Raw genomic sequence first — 19999 nt, forward strand, 5'->3', positions numbered from 1 at the left:
ATAACGGCATACTTATACACCAATCTGCATATACTAAACGATTGCTCAAAAGATTTAATATGGAAAATGCTAATCCATTGAGCACCCTTATGGTGGTGCGCAATTTACATCCTGAAAAGGATCCGTTCAGACCTAAAGAATGTAATGAAGAGATACTTGGCCCTGAAGTGCCATATCTCAATACAATCGGAGCATTTATGTATTTAGCACAATGCACTCGACCTAATATCGCTTTTGCGGTAAATGTGATTGCACGATACAGTTCTGAGCCTACCCGGAGACACTCGAATGCTGTTAAACATATTTTTAGATATCTTTGTGGTACTGCAGATTTGAGATTATTTTATTCGAAAAATGCAACTAACCAAGGGTTAGTTGGTTATGCCGATGCGGGAGATATATCTGATCCCACAAAGCTCGCTCACAAACTGGATATTTGTTTTATTATAATGGTGTAGGTATATCTTGGCGATCTACCAAACAGACATTGGTGGCCACCTCCTCAAATCATTCTGAAATAATAGCCATTTATGAGGCAGTCAGATAATCTGTTTGGCTACGATCGGTTACTTTGCTATACGAAATTCCTGCCAATTGAATCCAGTTACAAATTCGCCCACTGTCATTTACGAAGATAATGCTGCTTGTATAGCACAAACAAAGGGCGGATATATAAAGGGTGATAGGACCAAACATATATCACCAAAGTTTTTTCATACACATGAGCTTCAGAAGAATGGAGAGATCGATGTCCAACAAATTCGCTCGTGTGACAATCTTGCTGATTTATTTACCAAGTCCTTACCAACTTCTACATTTGAAAAATTGGTATACAACATTGGAATTAGAAGAGCCAATATGAAGCAAGATTGATAGCTCACCCCAGAAGTTTGTATTGTTGATTTCCGGAGGAGCAATGGTGCGCTGCACTCTTTTTCCCTTATGACTGATTTTGTCCCATTGAGTTTTCCATCAAAGGTTTTTAACGAGGCAGCTTATGCACATGGTGTTACGTCCAAGAAGGAGTATTATGACAGGTGGACTTTCACACCATATACTTCCGCCAATAGAATTACTTCTTTACATGTGACACATGATCTCGTCATGTGATTATGTTTCAAGGGTTTGTAAAATATTTTATAACAATTTTTAATATATATAGAAAAGAAGGGAAAAAAATAGATTTTTACATAATGAAAAAATACGAATAAAGAAAAAAAAAACGTGTTCCACGTAAAAATAAAAAATAAATGTTGGATGCAAACTTAAAAATGTCAAATAATACCATAGTTCATGAGAGTATATTTACAATCTGTTGTAATTTTGAATTTATGAGTGGAGGGGTTTTTCGGAATGTACTTTAATAAAGGATGTGAAGCAAATTTTATTTAGATTTGTCATTTAGTTCTAATAAGATTTGTCACCAGGGACTTATATATCTTAGGACCCTATATTGATTCATGAATATTGTTGTTTAACATGTGTAGTCAATTTTTAAAGAATATAAATATGTAGTACTAGAGCACTTCTTTTAGAGCAACTCCAATGGAGTTACTAAATGGGGTATCAAATTAAAAAACTACCACTTTGATGCTCCAAAATTAAAAAAATCTCCTCCAAGGGAGACATTAAACTGAGAACTATTTTGATATTCAACCACCACGAGATGTAAAAAATACTCCCTGGAAAATGAGGTATCAAAAATGTAACCACTCCATTAACCTACCACTATTTGACACGTGGCATTGAATAATATAATTATACATGTATTTAAAATTTGATAATCTATTTGATACTTTTGGTTGGAGTGAATTTTTTTTCTAGAGGTATCAAAGTATTATATCAAGTATCAAATGAATGTTTAATGCTCCATTTTGATGTCTCTCCATTGGAGTTGCTCTTAGGGAGTGTTAAATGTGGATCCCACTTTTAAGGAGAGAGCAAATTAGGTATGTGACATGTTGACCCCACTGTCGAGAGAATATTTTTGGGTGTGATCTTTAGATTGGGCTCGAGTTCGAGTTACTCGTTCACCGAGCGGCTTTGCTGAGTTGCCCCAAAATTTGACCATTATTTAGGGTGCCTACTAAAAAAATTCGATTTATTCTTCTCCTTCGGCACAAAAGTTCAATTCCCTCGATTTCTCTTCACTCCTCTAAACCCTCTCTGCTTTTCATCCCTCAATTTCGAAATCAATGCAGCAGGTGCGTCAAAATCAAACACACACATCAAACAATGTAGTTTGGTTTTATGTATTGAGTTTAATTTGTTTGTTTTTTTTTTTGGGGCTTTTGTGTGTGGAAATGAAGGCCGGATCATCTGCGTCGGAGACTGAAGTGACGTGGGAAGATCAGCAGAATATCAACAAGTTTGGCAGATTGAACAATCGCCTTCACGATTTAGACGATGAAATCAAGACTGCCAAGGTAAATAAAATATTAAAAATTTACTTTTTAATGTGTTGTTTTACACCGCTTGATTTCATAACTTGATATTGTTTGGAAAATAAAAATTGTAAAAGAATTAGTACTTGTAGTGATTTAACTGGAATGGATTATTAGTAGTAGTGAGTGATAGTAGGAAAAAAATGAATAATTTATAACTTGCCCATATCAGAAAATGAATAATTTATAATGTGTGTGTGTGTGGGGCTATGTAGCATCTTAGTGGCTGTCAATTACATAGACTTTCGTGTTTTCGAGGTTTTATGAGATAAGAGAGATCACAATCCATTCTAATTACTTTGGAAAATGTATAATAGGCAGAGTTTAGATGATGAATGTTCGATTTTATATTTCAACAAATAGGTTTTGGTTTAGTTGGTATTTTGCAAAAAAGTTTTTAAAACAACTCACGAGCTTTTTTGGCTCAGATGTTTTTTCAGTGTTTGCAAAACCTTTTTTTTTTTTTTTTTTTTTTTTGCTTTTGCTTCTCTTAGAGTGCATTTGGATCTGAAGATTTGATGGAAGGATTCAAATCCGTAATAACAAATCCATTGGGATTGTTTGGACCGAGTCATTTGACAATGGGTTTTAAATCCGATTAACAAATCTTTGTAGTTGTTTTTTTTGTACAATTTTGGTCGATTTCATATCTCTTCCCATTTAGAGTCATTTCAAATCCGATCGGTTTTACACTATAATACCAAAAGCACACAGGGACTAGCTTTTTCCTGTTTCATGGTACTTCTGCAAATAATTGAAAGCTACATCGAACATTTGTGCCTTTTTTTTTCCTTTAAATTCATTTGACCTTTATTACACCTTATCTTTATTTATGTAAAATCCTAATACAAGACTGATACTTAGCTGTGTTTTTTTCCCAAGTAATTGTTTATAAAATTTTATTTAAATCTTAACAAGTAGTTTGAATGTTATAAGTTAATATTTTATCTTTTAAAAGGACCTCCTTAAACCAAGCTGTAATTTTAGTAAAAGGAATCATGAATGTAGTGAAAAATAGGATACATAAATGGTAAATCAATCGAATTACAAACACGTTATACCGGTTATGAGTAAAGTACATTTGCTATTTGTTTGTTTACTTTATCAAGGCATTTAAGTCATTTGACAAGAATAAGCTGATAATAAAAGTTCTTTGCAAACACATGCAATTCACAATCACTAACTTCTACTTTTGTTAAAATCTTTTCAAACACCACCTTAGACTATATAGATACGGTAAATCGATTGCAAGGAGCTTCTAGTATAAGGTGCAATTTTTATTTAATTTAATTTTTTTTTGGTTTTTTTCCATGGTCGTAGTTTATGCCTTCAAGATTTGAATAGGTTCAGACTTAAAATTTAAGAGATGACAACTCGAATGAGATATCAGTTAATCGTGTTTGAGTTTATTTCTATGTAGATAAAGATACTGAATGAAACTATTATCATATCTCAGAAAGAATCAATTATTTTTGTCATTGTCATACACTTATTGCCAAAATAAGGAATTTTTTTTTGTCTTCGTGGACAACAAACTTACCAAACTGAAACACATGAGATACAGACACAGGAAAATTATTTTCCGAAATAAGGATCTCGAGTACATGATTAATCCTCGGACTTGAGGCATTATTACGGTAGCCTTGTGTAACCCTACCTCATTTGATTTATTTTCTGTTTGTATGAAAATCATATCGCCGAGAAGATATTTTTGGTGTTGCATGTTATGCATGGTGGTGGGAGAGTCGTCAACATATAATCTTTTCCTTTTGTGTAATTTAAGTGAGTCTTATAATTTCTGCTAGGACTTCCTTCCAGACGGATTAGCATTTCCGATGACAAGATAACAATGTAGATTGTTTGACTATACAATTAGCCTTGTTTGTTCTGTTTTTGCAAACTGTCAATGTCTTTCTAAGTTCTAACTAATGAAGAAAATATCCAGTACATCCCGTTGTTACCCACTCGAGAATTATGAAATTGATATAAGCGCTTCAGATTTTGAAATATAAATTTGTATTTTTGATTTGTTACCAAGCTACAGAAAGAATTACCTCTCTTTATATTCCTGTTCTTTGAAAAGACTGGTTTTCCTTTTTCAGATAATAAAGTATTCAATATATAGTGGCCGGTCATTGTGCGATTTGGGTATTGGCCAACATCTGTATTTTCTTTCAGTTCTCTCTTTTTAGCTGTATATATGTATTTTTTTCAAGTTTCGAACTTTTGTTGCATCTATGTCGACTGTCTTTGTTAAAAAGAAAGATGCATTTGATTTAATAAATTGTATTGAAATAATTCTAATCATACTCGTTTTAGGCATTCTGTGTATCATATCATATCAAAAACCTGTGCTTCTCTTGTCCAATTTTACAATTGAAGGAGAATTTTGAGCAGGAAACGAATGAAAATCTCGAAGATGCAAGCAATGAGTTGATTCTTACGGACGAAGAGATTGTTCGATTCCAAATAGGAGAGGTGTTTGCCCATGTTCCGAAAGACGAAGTGGAAAGCAGGATTGAAGAGTTGCAAAAGGTAACCAGCAAGAATTTGGAGAAACTCGAAGAGGAGAAGGAAACAATAGTTGCTCAAATGGCTGCGTTGAAGAAGATTCTCTATGCTAAATTTAAGGATTCGATCAATCTAGAGGAGGATTAGAGTTAATTTTTTCGTTTATTTGTCTTTGCTTTTGTTGAACTTTTATATATCTGTTAAAACCATCAGCTTTTAAGACGCATCAAAACTATGAAATGTTCCTTTTTTTTTTGTTGTAACTTGTAAACGTAAAAGATATAACAATTTTAATTGTAACCGTTTTTTAACGAGGATTAGATCCACGTGATTTGTAAAACTTTAGGGGCAATTTGCTAAACACCCATGTGCACTAATACTTTTTCGGATCAGAATATTCCAATTTTTGTAATTTGCTGAAACTCATCTTTTTTTTTAGTCACGCCTTCATCCCGTCTAACTAGCTGCACTCCATTAGATCCGTCCAAACCTACTGCACTCTATCAAATTTGTTCCATCTCAGTTCCCACAACGGGCATCGTCGAAACTCTGCCACACAGGTACACGTACGTATCACACACCTACGTACACACATACGCACTCATACGATTTTGGTTATACTCCTCCTTTACTGTAACCTAATAATCATGTAAACCAAAAAAGAAAAATATGAAAAATTATTTAGTGATGGCAAATAGTAATGTTGGTGGTGATGGATGCATCTGAGATTTAAATTGTTTTCTTCAGCTTATCTTAAAAAAAAATTGTGTCACTAAGCTATGCAAATAAATTTTCTAAGCTGTCTAATTAACACAAATTTCATAGTAAAATTACAGAAAATACATAGCTGAGTTACTTGCAGAGAATTGTTAATTGTTGCTATAAATGAGTTCGATTCGGGTAGACCTAGGTAGAAAAATCCACCGTGAGTCAGTCGACCACTTCGACCGGCTACCGAACTCCCTCATCCTCTTGATATTCAATCCAATCGGCGATATCAAGGGCCATAGGCTGATGTCGTGGAAGAGGTGGAGGCGGTTGCGGCACAGACGTGGAAGGAGATGGAGGTGGCGGCTGGAGAGAGAAATGAGAGAGAGGGGAGAAGAGAAATAAAGAGAATGTGAAAATAGGGTTTGCTTGTTTTATATATGACAAATTTAAAGAGATTTAATTATTCAGGAATATATTAGTCATGTCAAGCACAATTTTAATTATTTTTTTTTAATAAATCCGGGGGGGGGGGGGGGGGGGTGGTTGTCTCACTAATATTAAAAAAATGACTGAGTCCACCTTAATGTAGTCAAATGTTTAGGGTCTCTAATAACCCTTTTTTTTTTTTTTTTTTTTCTTTTTATCTCCTTTCCATTCACTTTTTTCACACCAAATCCTATATATTCTACCAACATAGAATCTATAAGTGGTCTCCAACAATCGAGTAGAAATTCTACGATTATAGTTGTACACCATTAGTCTGTAGAACCTAATGCATCACTGCGACTTACTAGAGGATCGACTGTGTTGTGACATGTCCCCGAGTTCCATCGAATAAGCTCCAAGGGCCAACTTCGCATAGTCCCAAAATTTAGTGGGAGTTTGTGTATTGTAGTTATGGATTTGACAGCTTGCTTAATTGCATGGATATCATCTATATTCGTTCAGTATATAGTCCAAGAAATGTTTGGCCGAAGTAGAAAGAGTGGTAATTAGAGAAAATAATTTATTTGAATCACACACGAAAGGACTATGTAGCTGTAGAACGTTCACACAATTATCGAACAATATTAAATATCTCGATGGACCAATACCTCTAGTTTGACCAGAACATATGATGTTTTTCAAATGGACTGTACCGTACGTCAAATATAAGTTAAAGGTTCTTGCAGACACTTTATTTGTAACTAGAGAATCATGACATGTAGTTGTTGGGCGCCAATCATGATTCGTTTGACGTGAACGATATGAACTATTATTGAGATCAATATATATTTTAATCTAAATTTGGATATTTGGAACAAGTCTACAATCGAATAAAGAGTTACTCGAAACACAAAGAATTACATGATAGGGCCCCCTAAAGGATCCAACCTACCACCATTGTATCATCTAAAGCTTTTGGATGGCATAAAATCTTTTCAAATCAAAAAAGTTAAATACATGCTATTTTGTTATATTTTTATTTTTAATTAGTTTGTAAATATTTTATTTTAGGTTGATTGGACGCCATATGAGAGGAATATGCATCGTCGCGTGTCTCATCACTATTTCACGGCACGATCCAACTCATGGATGTGATTAAGCCATACATACCGGACCGTGTGCTACTATTGTACAAATTTGTTCAGGATATCCCGGTCGGGTTTATTAAGCCCGGCGAGTCCTATGATCGCAATCCAAGAGGTTTTTAACTATAAAGTCACCTACAATGTATTTCATATTTCTGCATCTAACATTTTTGTTATTATTATTATTTCTTTTTACGTAGAAAACGTCTCTCTCTTTCTTTTTCATTTTTATATTTTTTCAGTATTATAAAATCAATTTTTTTTCCTTTTTTTCTACATAATATCGAAAATTATAAAGAAAAAAATATGCCGTAGTCATCTATAGACACCCCGTAGGAAAGCGTAGCAAACCGTAGTCACCACAGTCATCTGTAATCACATATCCTTAAAATACTAGCTCCGTCTTCAACCCTAGCCGCAAGCACTAGTAGTCACTCATAGACGTCCAGTGACATCCAATCGAAAAAATCTTATATTCGCTCCAACACCACCACTACTCCATCTCTGCCACAACCATATTGCGCCATGGATGCCAACCACCCCACTAATGCTGCCAAGTCCAAGCACGCCACCGGTGACACCAAGGCCACCCACTCCACCCACGCCATAATCGCCATCCCCCACTCTAGCATCGCCTCGACGTCAATGCCATCTTCCACCCTGAGCGCCGCCGCCCAACCATTGCCATCCTCTTTGTTGCTCACCAAATTAACCCTGGCCGCCAGAGCTGCAGCCCACGGAATCAACCCTAGCCTCCACAGATGCCGCCTCCCACCATCGATCTAACCTCAAACCACATTCTCTAATCGCCATTATCATAACCGTCTCCTCCCTTATGCCGCAGTCTCCACCGCCATAGTCGCCACCATGGCCACCAACTCCCTCAACCGTGGAGTGCAGTGGTGGCGAGAGAGAGACATGGTGATACAAACACCGTAGAACTTGTTACGGGACCCAATACCTTACGCGGAAATAAGATCGAAGACATCCAAAAACAAAGGATTCAGATTGGCGGAAGCAAGGAATAATGACCTCATAGCAATAAAGAGCTAGAAACCATTATTATCAAGGTGGAATACTGACCCCGTGGTTATAAAGAACCAGAAACCAATATTATGTCGCTAAGAAAATTACAAGAATCCACTTGCAAAATCCCAAAGATTGTTGTAGAACAGCGAAGGAGAATTAATCTCACCAAATACTCAAAATATCATAAAAATTAGTCCATTAAAATAAGCCAAATTGGCAACCTATTTATAAGGTCTAAAAAGACTCCCTTATCACAAGGAACAAGACTCCTACCTAAATTATAATAAGGAAATAAATAAATAAGCAAATCCTAACCATTAATAACTCTAAAATAATATAAAATATATTAAATCCTAATATTAAAACGTGCATAAATAAATTAGATAACTTGATCTTCAAGTCGATTTCTCGATCACCCTTCTAAACTCGGGCAGACAATTGGCTGTGCACGTGCATGAACTTCAAGCTCAATTACGACACTGTTACACTTTGATTCTCTCTCCGCTCAAAATATAAAAGTTGTAGAACTTCCCGTTGGCTTTCCGTAGTAATTTGAATCACCTAAATTGGACGTAATATGAGAGAGTTATAACCCGAATGGTAAGCTCTGTCAGAATCATATGAAACTTTCGGGATGCATGAAATTCGACTTGGCCAACGAATTTCCTTTTCCTTTTCTTCCAATTCAAACCATGAACTCTTCAATGGTCTTATTCAACCCTTTACCCTCCAAAGACAGCTCGAATAATGTCTTTAAACTCGTACGCTTTCGCGTCTTCCAATTCTTCGTCTTGGATCTTATCAGGATTGTATCATACTCCCCTTCTTTAAAAGGATTCGTCCTCGAATCCGGACAAATATCACAAGGAGTGTAAACAAGATCGATCTCTCTGTTCGGTAGCGAACTTACTCACCTCTGCACCACATCGCCGAACACACCATCAAACAGCCATTGAAGGGGATATGAACGTGAGTATTTTGTAGCTTGAAGTTCCAATGCGTCAAACTTTTAATTTCTATAGAGAATGAATGAAGCATCTCTCTAGTCACCGCCATCTCATCAACATTCACAATGAGAGTTTGCATTTTGTTTAGCTCGGCATTAACTTCGATGCATGGCTAGATCATATCATTCTCCACCTCTTCAAAAGGATTTGCCCTCGAATCCGAACCTTCTTTTTCTTCAATTGGTGGAGCTGGTTTGCAATTTTCTTCCCCCTTGGACTCGACCTCAACATTCTCACTTATTTCTTCCTCAAATAGCGCATCAATAACTTCTAAATCAGTTTGAGTGTTTTCTTTCTTAAAAGCTTGACGAGTACCTTCATTTTCAAGTGGCGATAAAGAAACACCCTTTCTCTTCAATTCCTCGTGGTCTCCTTTGTCTCGTAGAATTTCCTCTGCTTTGAGCTTTCGTAATGGTTCTCTCGTTTGGCTCGTTGAAGATCTCCTATGTAATTCCCAAATCGATGAACTCCTTTCTTCTAACCTAGTAACTTGCCTCAAGCTCCGCATCTTCAATTCCCTATAATAGTGGGAAGGAACGAACCTCCTTCTCATAGCTGCATTCATGGACTCCCAATCTTCAATTGGTGGTTCGCCACAACGCCGCCTAGTTAAGACAAATTGGTCCCACCAACTAATTGCATAGTCAATGAAAGCTTCGAAGACGAGCTTCACTTTCTTCGTTTCTGAATAGTAATCACAATCGAATACGTGTTCAACCTTTCTTTCCCGTTGAATGTACGCCTCGGGATCGCTCTTACCTTGAAAGGGTGGTATAATAAACTTCATTGAGCTACGATTTTGATCTACGCCATGTCTTTCTCGACCAAAATATCCTCGGCTCGATCAATCCAATCCAAACCCTCGTCCCATACTCTCCCTCCTTGATTTTGTAGTTTTCACACCAAAATTTCCATCACGATCTACCTCTTTATCAGGACAAGGTATAACTGGTTGGTGAACATGTTGATCTTTGCTTAGTTCCTTTAGTTGGGTAACAATTCCTTCCATCCCATCTTGGATTTCCTGGAAGCGTTTTTCCATTGGTGACATCATACGCTGCTCAATTCTTTCTCCTTTATAACCGGCTTTCTCAGACATGATCAAGGTTTTTCTTTTTGGCACCAACAAACTCTAACTTGGCTGGAAATAACTCTGAAAAAAAAATAAAACTCGATTTTTTTGTTTTTTAGTTTATTTTTTATTTTTTTATTTTTTATTTTTTTTATTTTTTTTGTAGGCTCTAGACAAAACCTAGCTTAGACTCTAAGAAGCTCAAACAAATAACCAAAAAATCGATTTATTTTTATTTTTGCCTCAAAAAAACAGAACGAAGAATAACAGAAAAGAGGACTAGAAGACTCGACAAAAGACAATAGAAAACTACGATGACACGAACAAGACTAACTAAAAAATAAAGATAAAGATAGGTGAAACCTGTTTTGGATGTTGGCTCTGGTTACCAACAAATACGAGCCCCATAGAACTTGTTACGGGACCCAATACCTTGCGCGGAAACAAGATCGAAGACATCCAAAAACAAAGGATTCAGATTGGCAGAAGCAATGAATAATGACCCCATAGCTATAAAGAACTAGAAACCATTATTATCAAGGTGGAATACTGGCCCCGTGGTTATAAAGAACTAGAAACCAATATTACGTCGCTAAGAAAATTACAAGAATCCACTTGTAAAATTCTGAAGATTGTTGTAGAACAGCGAAGGAAAATTAATCTCACCAAAAACTCAGAATATCATTAAAATTCGTCCTTTAAAATAAGCCAAATTGGCAACCTATTTATAAGGTCTAAAAAGACTCTTTTTTCACAAGGAAAATTACTCCTACCTAAACTATAATAAGGAAATAAACAAATAAGCAAATTATATCCATTAATAACTCAAAAATAATAAAAATATATTAAATCCTAATATTAAACCGTGCATAAATAAATTAGATAACTTGACCTTCAAGTCGATTTCTCGATCACCCTTCTAAACTTGCGTAGACAATTGATTGTGCACGTGCATGAACGTCATGCTCAATTAAGACACTATTACACTTCGATTCTCTCTCCGCTCAAAACATGAAAGATGTAAAACTTCCCGTTGGCTTTCCGCAGCAATTTGAATCACCTAAATTGGACGTCATATGAGATAGTTATAACCCGAATGGTAAACTCTGCCAGAATCATACGAAACTTTCGGGATGCATGAAATTCGACTTGGCCAACGAATTTCCTTTTCCTTTTCTTCCAATTCCAAACCATGAACTTTTCAATGGTCTTATTCAACCCTTTACTCTCCAAAGACAGCTCGAATAATGTCTTTAAACTCGTACGCTTTCGCGTCTTCCAATTATTCGACTTGGATCTTGTCAGGATCGTATCACATGGAGCATGACATCGAGAAAAATAGAGCGAGCGAGAGCGAGAACCAAAGAGAGCGAGATTGAGAGAGAAGAAAATGAGAAAAAATAGATCCGAGGGCGAAACTGATAAGTGTTCGTTTTGCACGATTTTTACTTATCGAATCTTCGAGTTTGGTTTTCGTTCGTCCGAGTTTCGGCTTTATTTGTACTTATTATGCGTTTCTTGTTTTATTTCTATTCTTAGGTTTTATTAGCTGATTTTGCCGAGTCGAAGCCATTTGAAAGCGACACCGATTTGTCAAGCCAAATTTAATGGCCAAGAAGATCCAGATCGCGATACAGGGATTGCGTATTGCGATCTGGGGTTGTCACAAAAGGATTCTTGATCCAGACCCAGATCGCGATCCAGCAATTCCGTATCGCGATCAGGGGGTTGTCACAGTAGCCTTTTCGCTCAAGAACCAGATCGCGATCCAGCAATCCCGTATCGTGATCTGGGGGTTGTCATAGTAGTTTTTTCGCTCAAGATCCAAATCGTGATCCAGCGTCTCCGTATCGCGATCTTGGGGGGGGGGTGTCTCACAGTGCAGTTTTGTTTCAGATCCTGATTGCGATACATAACTCTGGATCGCGATCTGGCAAGGCGGTGGGCAGTTCCCCGAGGCTGCTAGATCGCGATCCAACCACTCCGTATCGCGATTTAGGCACGATTTTTGAGAGAAGATATTTTTAATGCAAAGCTTCTCGAGGAAGCTTTGCATTAATTATAAATAGGAAGGCCCTTTCATTCTACATTCGTCATTGACTTTTTTGCGGTTTTCGACAGTTCATCGCGGGTATGTTCAACGGGGGTTTCGACTTGGGTTTTTCTTACGCAATTTCTTTACGTTTTGTTCTTCATTTCTTGTGTACATTCTTTTGAAATTATTTTTAGTATGAACTAAGAATATTTTCTTCTAGGGTAATGAAACCTTGTTTATATTGATTTTGATCTCCATTTCTGTTATCTATTTGTCGTGTTTTGATTTTCGTTTATATTTTCTTGTATTAAATGCTTCTGATTGATTGATCATCTCTTGGATTGATATTAAATAGGAATGAACTCAAGAGATGATTTCTTGTTTGAAGTTAGGAAAACATAGCTCGTGTTGTGGAAACGGAGACGTGATGCACCTCAGGTAGCCCTTAAGGACTTGACCTAAATGCTCTCTTAAAGTTAGAAAAACAATGCTCGTGTTGACCCTCCTTCTTTTTTTTTCTCACTTCTTTTTTTTACAAACTCGAATTCCTCTATTCCTAAACATCAAAACTTCAATTGTCTTGCAATTTTTCTCATTAAACTTGCATCTTTTTATATTTTCATCAACAATTAACGTTTATTGCTTGTTTTAATTAAGAATTGTGGGGGAACAAGGTATGTTCTTGACCCCTTTTTTTGAGTTTTGCATTTCTTTTCGAATTTCTTCCAAATTTTTTGTCTTTGTCCCTCGATTCTTCATTGTTTATGCTTGTACGTGTTTGTGTACTTGATTTTGGGACTTGAAAGCATGACATTATGGTTGAACCAATGTTTAGATATATGAATTGCCATATTTTGCTTAATTTCGAAATCTTGCTAAAACTTGCTTGGGTTGAATTCTATGATATTTGTTTTTGTTATTTGATGGATTTTGATTGGTGTTGTTGTGTTGATTGATGTAGGAGGGTTAGATTTCACATTCAAGGATTAAAGAACTTTCGCACGCCAAGTGTTCGACGAATTGTCCAAACCAAAGTTCAAGCCAAATTAGCCTCCCTAATTCACATAATGACATCACCGGAAAACAAGCTCCAAAGAATGGGTAAGACCTTCAAGAAAGTCCAACCCAAGGGAAAGGGAAAATCCCCAGAGAAGAAGAAGGGCAAAACTCAAGGCAAAAGGGGCAAAAAGGCACTTCAAACTCGCATTCACATTCGGAATTGCCGGAAGAGCAAGCCATTCCACGAACCGGTAACGTGCCACTCCACACAGGCGCCCGTGCTAATCAACGCACAATCATGAATCGAGGCACCTTTGAGGAGTACGATGAAGACATTTACGTGAATGTCGAAGCCAAGGGTGAATATATCAACCGCCTCACTCGATCGATCATCCTAGAGCGAGAATTAGATGTGCGCACGATTGGATGTGCCTTTGTTGTCAGAAACATCCAGGATAGGCATTGGAGAATCCTGGTTGACAAACTGGGAAGCTACAACGAGAATCTGGTCCGGCTCTTCTATGCCAACTCCGGTCACTACACAGGCTCGGTGGTATCTATCTGGGGCGTGGAAGTTTGCTATGACACAGCTGCCATCAACCAAGTCGACAGACTATTCCCCGATCTACCGATCGAGTTGTTCCAAACGTTGAAGATAGAAACGACATACGAGCATCTCATCCATGCGTTGTGCCCCAGAGGTTCTTAGTGGCCACCATGAGACAAATGGTTCTTTCGAGCAGAGATGTCGATGGAGGCCAAGATTTGGATGTACTTTGTTTGCTCCCGACTCATGCCGAAGGTTTTGGCGGCCCGGACTTATGCCACTCGCCTCACGTTGATGTGCGCTATCATGAAGGGAACCCCTCTAAATGTGGGCACAATTATTTACGCGGAAATTCGATGCATGGTCGACACATCCTTGGGCCCGATGTTCCCGTTTCTCATCACTGCCTTGTGCAAAGCGGCTAATGTCGCAATGTTTGCCGACGGCAAGGTCAGTAAAGATCCGAAGCTGATATTCCCATTCGACAAGGTCCAGCTAGCTAGCGGTCCACAGGGCAAGGGTGATGGCCCTGAGCCAGATGCACTAGGACCCGCATGTGTTCGACCCACACGCCACTTCCCGAGTATTTGGGTGAGTGGATGGACGTAAGAAAACGTGGGCGGGTTTAAGAATATGATGAAGCCTATGGCAGCAACGCTCCAGTGCAGGACCGACGACATTGTCGAGCCACGGCCGTTCCCACCACGGCCTCGATTTGACGGGGCATCATCCTCCAACGCAGCTGCCGAAGAAGCAGCACAAGCAACAACCACTACACTGGTGACGCAAGCCTGGGAGGAGCACGAGCGAGGCCATCCGGAGGAGGATGGATGAACCAACGAGGGACGAGCTATCGAGGAAGACCACGACGACTAGGGGACGTTGTGTTTTCTATCCCTTTTATTTTTTATTCTGCTTTTGAGCATATGGACTATGCTAGAGTTTAAGTTGGAGGGTGGTGTTTGTTGAACTTGTTTCTTTTGTTTTGTTTTTTTTTCGTTCGTTTTGGATGGTCTTTGGATTGGTTTTTCGTTTACGATTTATCTTTGCTAGCCTTTGTTTTTATTTTATTTTATTTTATTTATCTTATTTTGATTTGGTCTTTTGCATGCATATCATATAACTTAGTTTCATTTATGTATTTCGATTTTCGTATTGATGTTATGTTTGTCGCATGCATTTCATATAGGATCGAGTGTAAGTTGCATTTTCGGATTCTATTGAAGCAAAGTAGTTAATGAATTAGTAGACTGGCTAGTTGATTTTAAAATTGAAGTTGTGCATAACCGACAATTAATAGATGAACCTTCCGACTGCGTTTCTACAACTTGTTTTGAGAGCCTTTCGAATCCTTTTCGATTAAGCAAAATCACTTTTTGAGGAGTATAATAGTCTAAGGTTTGGGGGTGAGTTAGAATTGAATTATGTTTTCACGATTTGAGCTGTTGGCTAAAATTTCAATAAACGGTCTTTACGTTTTTATTTTATTTTATTGTGTTATTTTTCTGTCATGATTTACGCTCTGATTTCCCAGCCTCTCTAACTCGAGCTTAACCCGTAGGGTGCATTTCGTCGCCTAGTCTCTCGAGCTAACTAGCTTGGGGGTTTCCTGGACTAAAGTTCGATACATGGGTCAGAGAGATAACACAGTGGTATCGAGCCTTGCACGAATCACGATTATTCCCGTTCAAGGAAAAAAAAGAGAGAAGAAAGAAAAAGTTGTGATGAAAATCACCAAAAAAATTGATGTTGTCATTTTTCTATTGAATAAATAGACCTACTTATGCCCACTTCGAGTTTTTGAATTTCAGAATCAAAACTTACTTTTCGTCCACATTTCTACTCAAAACCCTCGATAATTGTGCTTATTGTTTGATTATGGATTCTTGAGTCTATCTAATATTTTGGTGTAGAAACAAATAATTGCGTCAGTAGGAAAGTCGAATATCTTAAGCCGTATGCTATTCTAAGATTTTAGGTTATCTAGCTCGTTTTATCTTTGGAATTAATTGCAATGGTTTGACCAATCCGACAACTTTGTGGGTGTGTTGTCTGAAAACCCCCACGAGACACAACTCGTCCTTTGGGGCTACCCAGGGATTCAAAGGCTTGTTGCATACGCTAAATGCAATCGTAATGAGAATATTGTTTACTTTGATGACATATTTAGGATGGATGTGTTAGGTTAGGGATGCCAATGGGGCGATTTTTGCAATCCCCATCCCCGCCCCGCTATGCAATCCCCATTTCCATCCTCGTCAAAATCCCCGAACTTTATAAAAAGAATTCCTATACCCGCCCCATAAAATCCACACGAGTACCGGGGCGGGCAAAATTCCTGTCTATTTTTTTAATAAATAAATATGCAATCTATTTATAATTTAAAGTCATATTTCAGCAAACAAACTAATATTTGAATATATAATCGAAACCTAAAAATCTCCATTTGTAGCTAATATTTAATATATTACTAATATTTAATTATTTATATTTAATATAATAAATAATAAATATATATATTATATATATAAATAATACGGGGCGGATACGGGGCAAGATAGGCAAATCCGTCCCTGTACCCGTACTCGGTCAAAAAAAAATTCAATCCCCATCCCCTCCCAATTTTTTTCGGGGCGGGTAATACCAGAACATTTCGGAGCGGGTCGGGGCGGGGATCCATCGGGGCGGGTCAAATTGCCATCCGTATGTTAGAGTAGGTGATCAATAAGCCAATTTGAGGTTGTGGTCTTTTCGTATTCTTAGTTTAATTCATATTAATAAAAATTACCTTTTTGGGATTTTATATTTGTTGTCTCATGCAAGCGCAAAATTATAGTTCTAACAACTACTCTGTTGCTTTGGGTAGATTTAGTAGAATCGCGAGATAATTCAATATAAGTAATGCAGTTGTCAAACTAGTTCCTAGTCAATGGGCTACGCTAACAATGAAGATACAAATATTTCCCTTTCGAAACTAGCACTTAGCGTATGTGTACAACCTCTCATCAGTCATTAGTGTTGTGACATCCGTATACTTGAGTGGGTTCTCATATAAATGAGTTCACTGAACTCCATGGCCCTAGAAATCTCGAAGTGGTTCCCACTTATAGAGCAGAGGTTTCTTTGGTATAGTTGTACATCATTAATCCTTATGATCCAGACATTACCGTGACTTTAGTAGAGTACAAACTGTGTCGTGACTTGTCTCTGAGTCTCGTCGAAGACCGCTCTAAGAGCCAATTTTCGCACAGTCCAAAATCTAGTGTGAAGTTTATATATTATAGTAGGGCATTCGAGCGTTTGATTAGTCATGAATGTCATGTGTGTTCTAATGTTTTATAATCCATGGAGACTCTGGCCAGAGGTGACAATGTTGTGATTAGGGAAATGAGTTTGTCTATCTCACACATTAAATGATTATATTGTAGACCGTTTGCACGACAATTGAACTATATTAGAAGTTTTGGTGGACCAATGCCTCTAGTTCAACTGGGACATATCCGTCGAAGGAATCGTATTGTACGTTAACTATACCTTGATTTTTTGAACAGTGACAATAACTACTTCTAAATCTAGAGATGGATTATCCACTGAAGTGGTTCCCACCCTAGGGTCAGCCCCACGATTGACGTCAGCCCCGTCTAGTGTTGTCTGCTCTTGGAGACTCCCCCCTTCCACCGCATGTACCACCACACCCGATGAATTAGGGATAGTGGCTTGCTGATCTTCCGGAGGCGGCACGCCCAAGTTACTCATGGTAGAAGCAATTTTGCCCAGAGTAATTGGATCAGTGTTGAACGGTGATGTTTCCTGATGCTTGGCCAACCCGTTATGAACATCGCCATTCTCAACCTCTGTAGGCGCAAGAGGGTTAGAGAAGTTACCATCACATGGTTGTTCAACCTCCAAAGCTCCAAACCTATTATTGGTGGGGACGTGAGCAGGTCCAGCCTTATGAGTGCTAGATTTTCGTTGGGAAAATATTTTCTAGGCGATGTTCCTTGTGGTTGGATCTTTTGTCTCGTTTCCTTTGTTTGCCATTCTCGCTTAGGCTCCTCTCTTGTTCCGCTATCTTGTTTGTTGTCGGAGCATCACGTTGACATTGTCCCTTGCTCAATTATTTTTTTCTGCAAAATTCACTTAAATTGCCTTACAAATCCAATTTGATTACTTGAATTTGCATGCTATTGAATTTGATTTGTTTTAAACACGTGATTAGTATGCTATTTGATTATGCTTGTAGATGAATTTAAATTCATAGAAACCGCATGATATAATTTTTTTAATTTTCGATGCGTTATGTATGTCGATTCCCAACACATTGAACTTGAGTTTATGAAATGGAATTTCGGAACATGATATGTGTGAAATATACACTCAACACAAAAACTAGCAACTTTCAAAGCAACACTTTCAACAAATGTCCCTCGTCACATGGATTAATGGTCAACTTCACGTTTTCAAAACATGCAATTATCATGAAAATTCTAAAACAATTGCAAGCTCGCAATTCAAAGATACGTATTCATTTATCATTGCTAAAACCACAAAGCATGCTATCGCTTCAAGTATCTCATATTTGTAAATTAAAAATGGAGAAAATTTATACTTACATAATAATTTTCGACTCCAAAGACTTACCAAATTTCTTTGCTCGGTTAGTATCAAACAATTGAGGTACTGGGATCATTGGGACTTTTTGGCTTTCAAATGTTGGGCTTTTGGTACAACATGGGTAAAAATGGCCACTCTTCTCCTTTCATCTTACAATTAGTAACTGAGAGTTGCACTGAAGGACTTTTTAGCTCTCGTTCTTGACTCGAGGTGTTTTCGTAAAGATTTAGCTTTTGGATTTTTTTTCCACCTCGAAGGACTTATTACCTAACTCGATTTGTTTAAGAGTTCAGAAGTCTCTACTTTTGCTCTTGACATGATGGTTCGAGTTTTTACATTAAAATTCTTCTCAAGTCCTTTATCCCCCCTCGATCTCTCTCCTTCTTCCTCTTCTTTAGTTACTTTTTTTTTTCTTGGAATTATACTCGAAGGGATATATTCAAGAAACTTTCTCCTATTCTACCCGGCAAACAAGGATAAACGAAAGAACACCATTTCTCTAAGGCTCAATCAAGGTTCGAAGGATACAAAAAAAAATGAGGTTGGCTTGAAAGGCTCAAACGGTTCAAAGATGGCTTCACTTCCCAAATTTCTCAACAATTTAATATTTCACTTTGTAAATTCCTAAGACAATTCTAAAACCAAACATCATATGATATAGCATAAATTAACTCCACGTTTAAAAAACAAAATTTTCAACAAAAGCAACACACAATTCATGATTCTCAACAATGACTCACTCCAAAATTACTTTGAATCGAAATCTCACCAAAATTCAAGTATAACTACAACAAAGCAATTAATATCATCATCAAACAATAGCCATCTTTCATCATCAGAATTTATCAATGCATTGAACTCAAATATTTTTTTTTTTGAAAGCAATAAATAAACTAAAACAACTAAACTAAAAAAAATCATAAGGCATGCAAACTAAAAAATTAAAGCACATAAATGCAAGTAATTTTCCACCCCCAAACTTAAAATTTACATTGCCCAAAATATAATTAGAACAAATTTCAAGGATAGAATACACCTGATTAGTCGAAAGGTCCTTATCTGGGATGCACTCTTTGATTTTCATTTACTCCACCTTTAACATCCGATCCCTTAGTGTTTGATTTTTGACCTGAAAATTAAAACAAGATTAAATGATTAGTTTGCGCAAGCTAAAATCCTAAGAAAAATAAAAACAAAGAAAAATATGAAAATCGATAGATGCTCGGGTTGCCTCCCGAGAAGCGCTAAGTTTTAAGTCTTAGTCAGACTTTGCTTCTTAAAACTGTTATGTCCAATCCAAAGCCTTGTAGATTGCACATCCATCCATTTCTTTTACTACATCTTTTTCAACCAATGCATGCACAAGGTTGCAATATGCCAGTGTCCACATCCACCTTAGTTGGTACCCTTTTTTGTTAATAAACAATTGATACAGTACCAAGATAGGATGTTCGTTATC

At 37.3% G+C, this 19999-nt stretch overlaps 1 protein-coding gene across 1 annotated transcript; it reads left to right on the top strand.

The window, feature by feature from the left end:
* The first annotated feature begins 1989 nt into the window (after positions 1-1989).
* AIP3 (ABI3-interacting protein 3) lies at positions 1990-5295 on the top strand. Its single transcript, XM_012999687.2, has 3 exons — positions 1990-2204; positions 2310-2426; positions 4842-5295. Exons 1-3 carry the CDS (start codon positions 2196-2198, stop codon positions 5100-5102), a joined length of 387 nt encoding a protein of 128 aa, XP_012855141.1. The 5' UTR covers positions 1990-2195; the 3' UTR covers positions 5103-5295.
* Positions 5296-19999: the final 14704 nt, after the last annotated feature.

This window comes from Erythranthe guttata, chromosome 2 (genome assembly GCF_056151865.1).
Source record: "Erythranthe guttata isolate IM_541 chromosome 2, IM_541, whole genome shotgun sequence".
Classification (NCBI taxonomy): domain Eukaryota; kingdom Viridiplantae; phylum Streptophyta; class Magnoliopsida; order Lamiales; family Phrymaceae; genus Erythranthe; species Erythranthe guttata.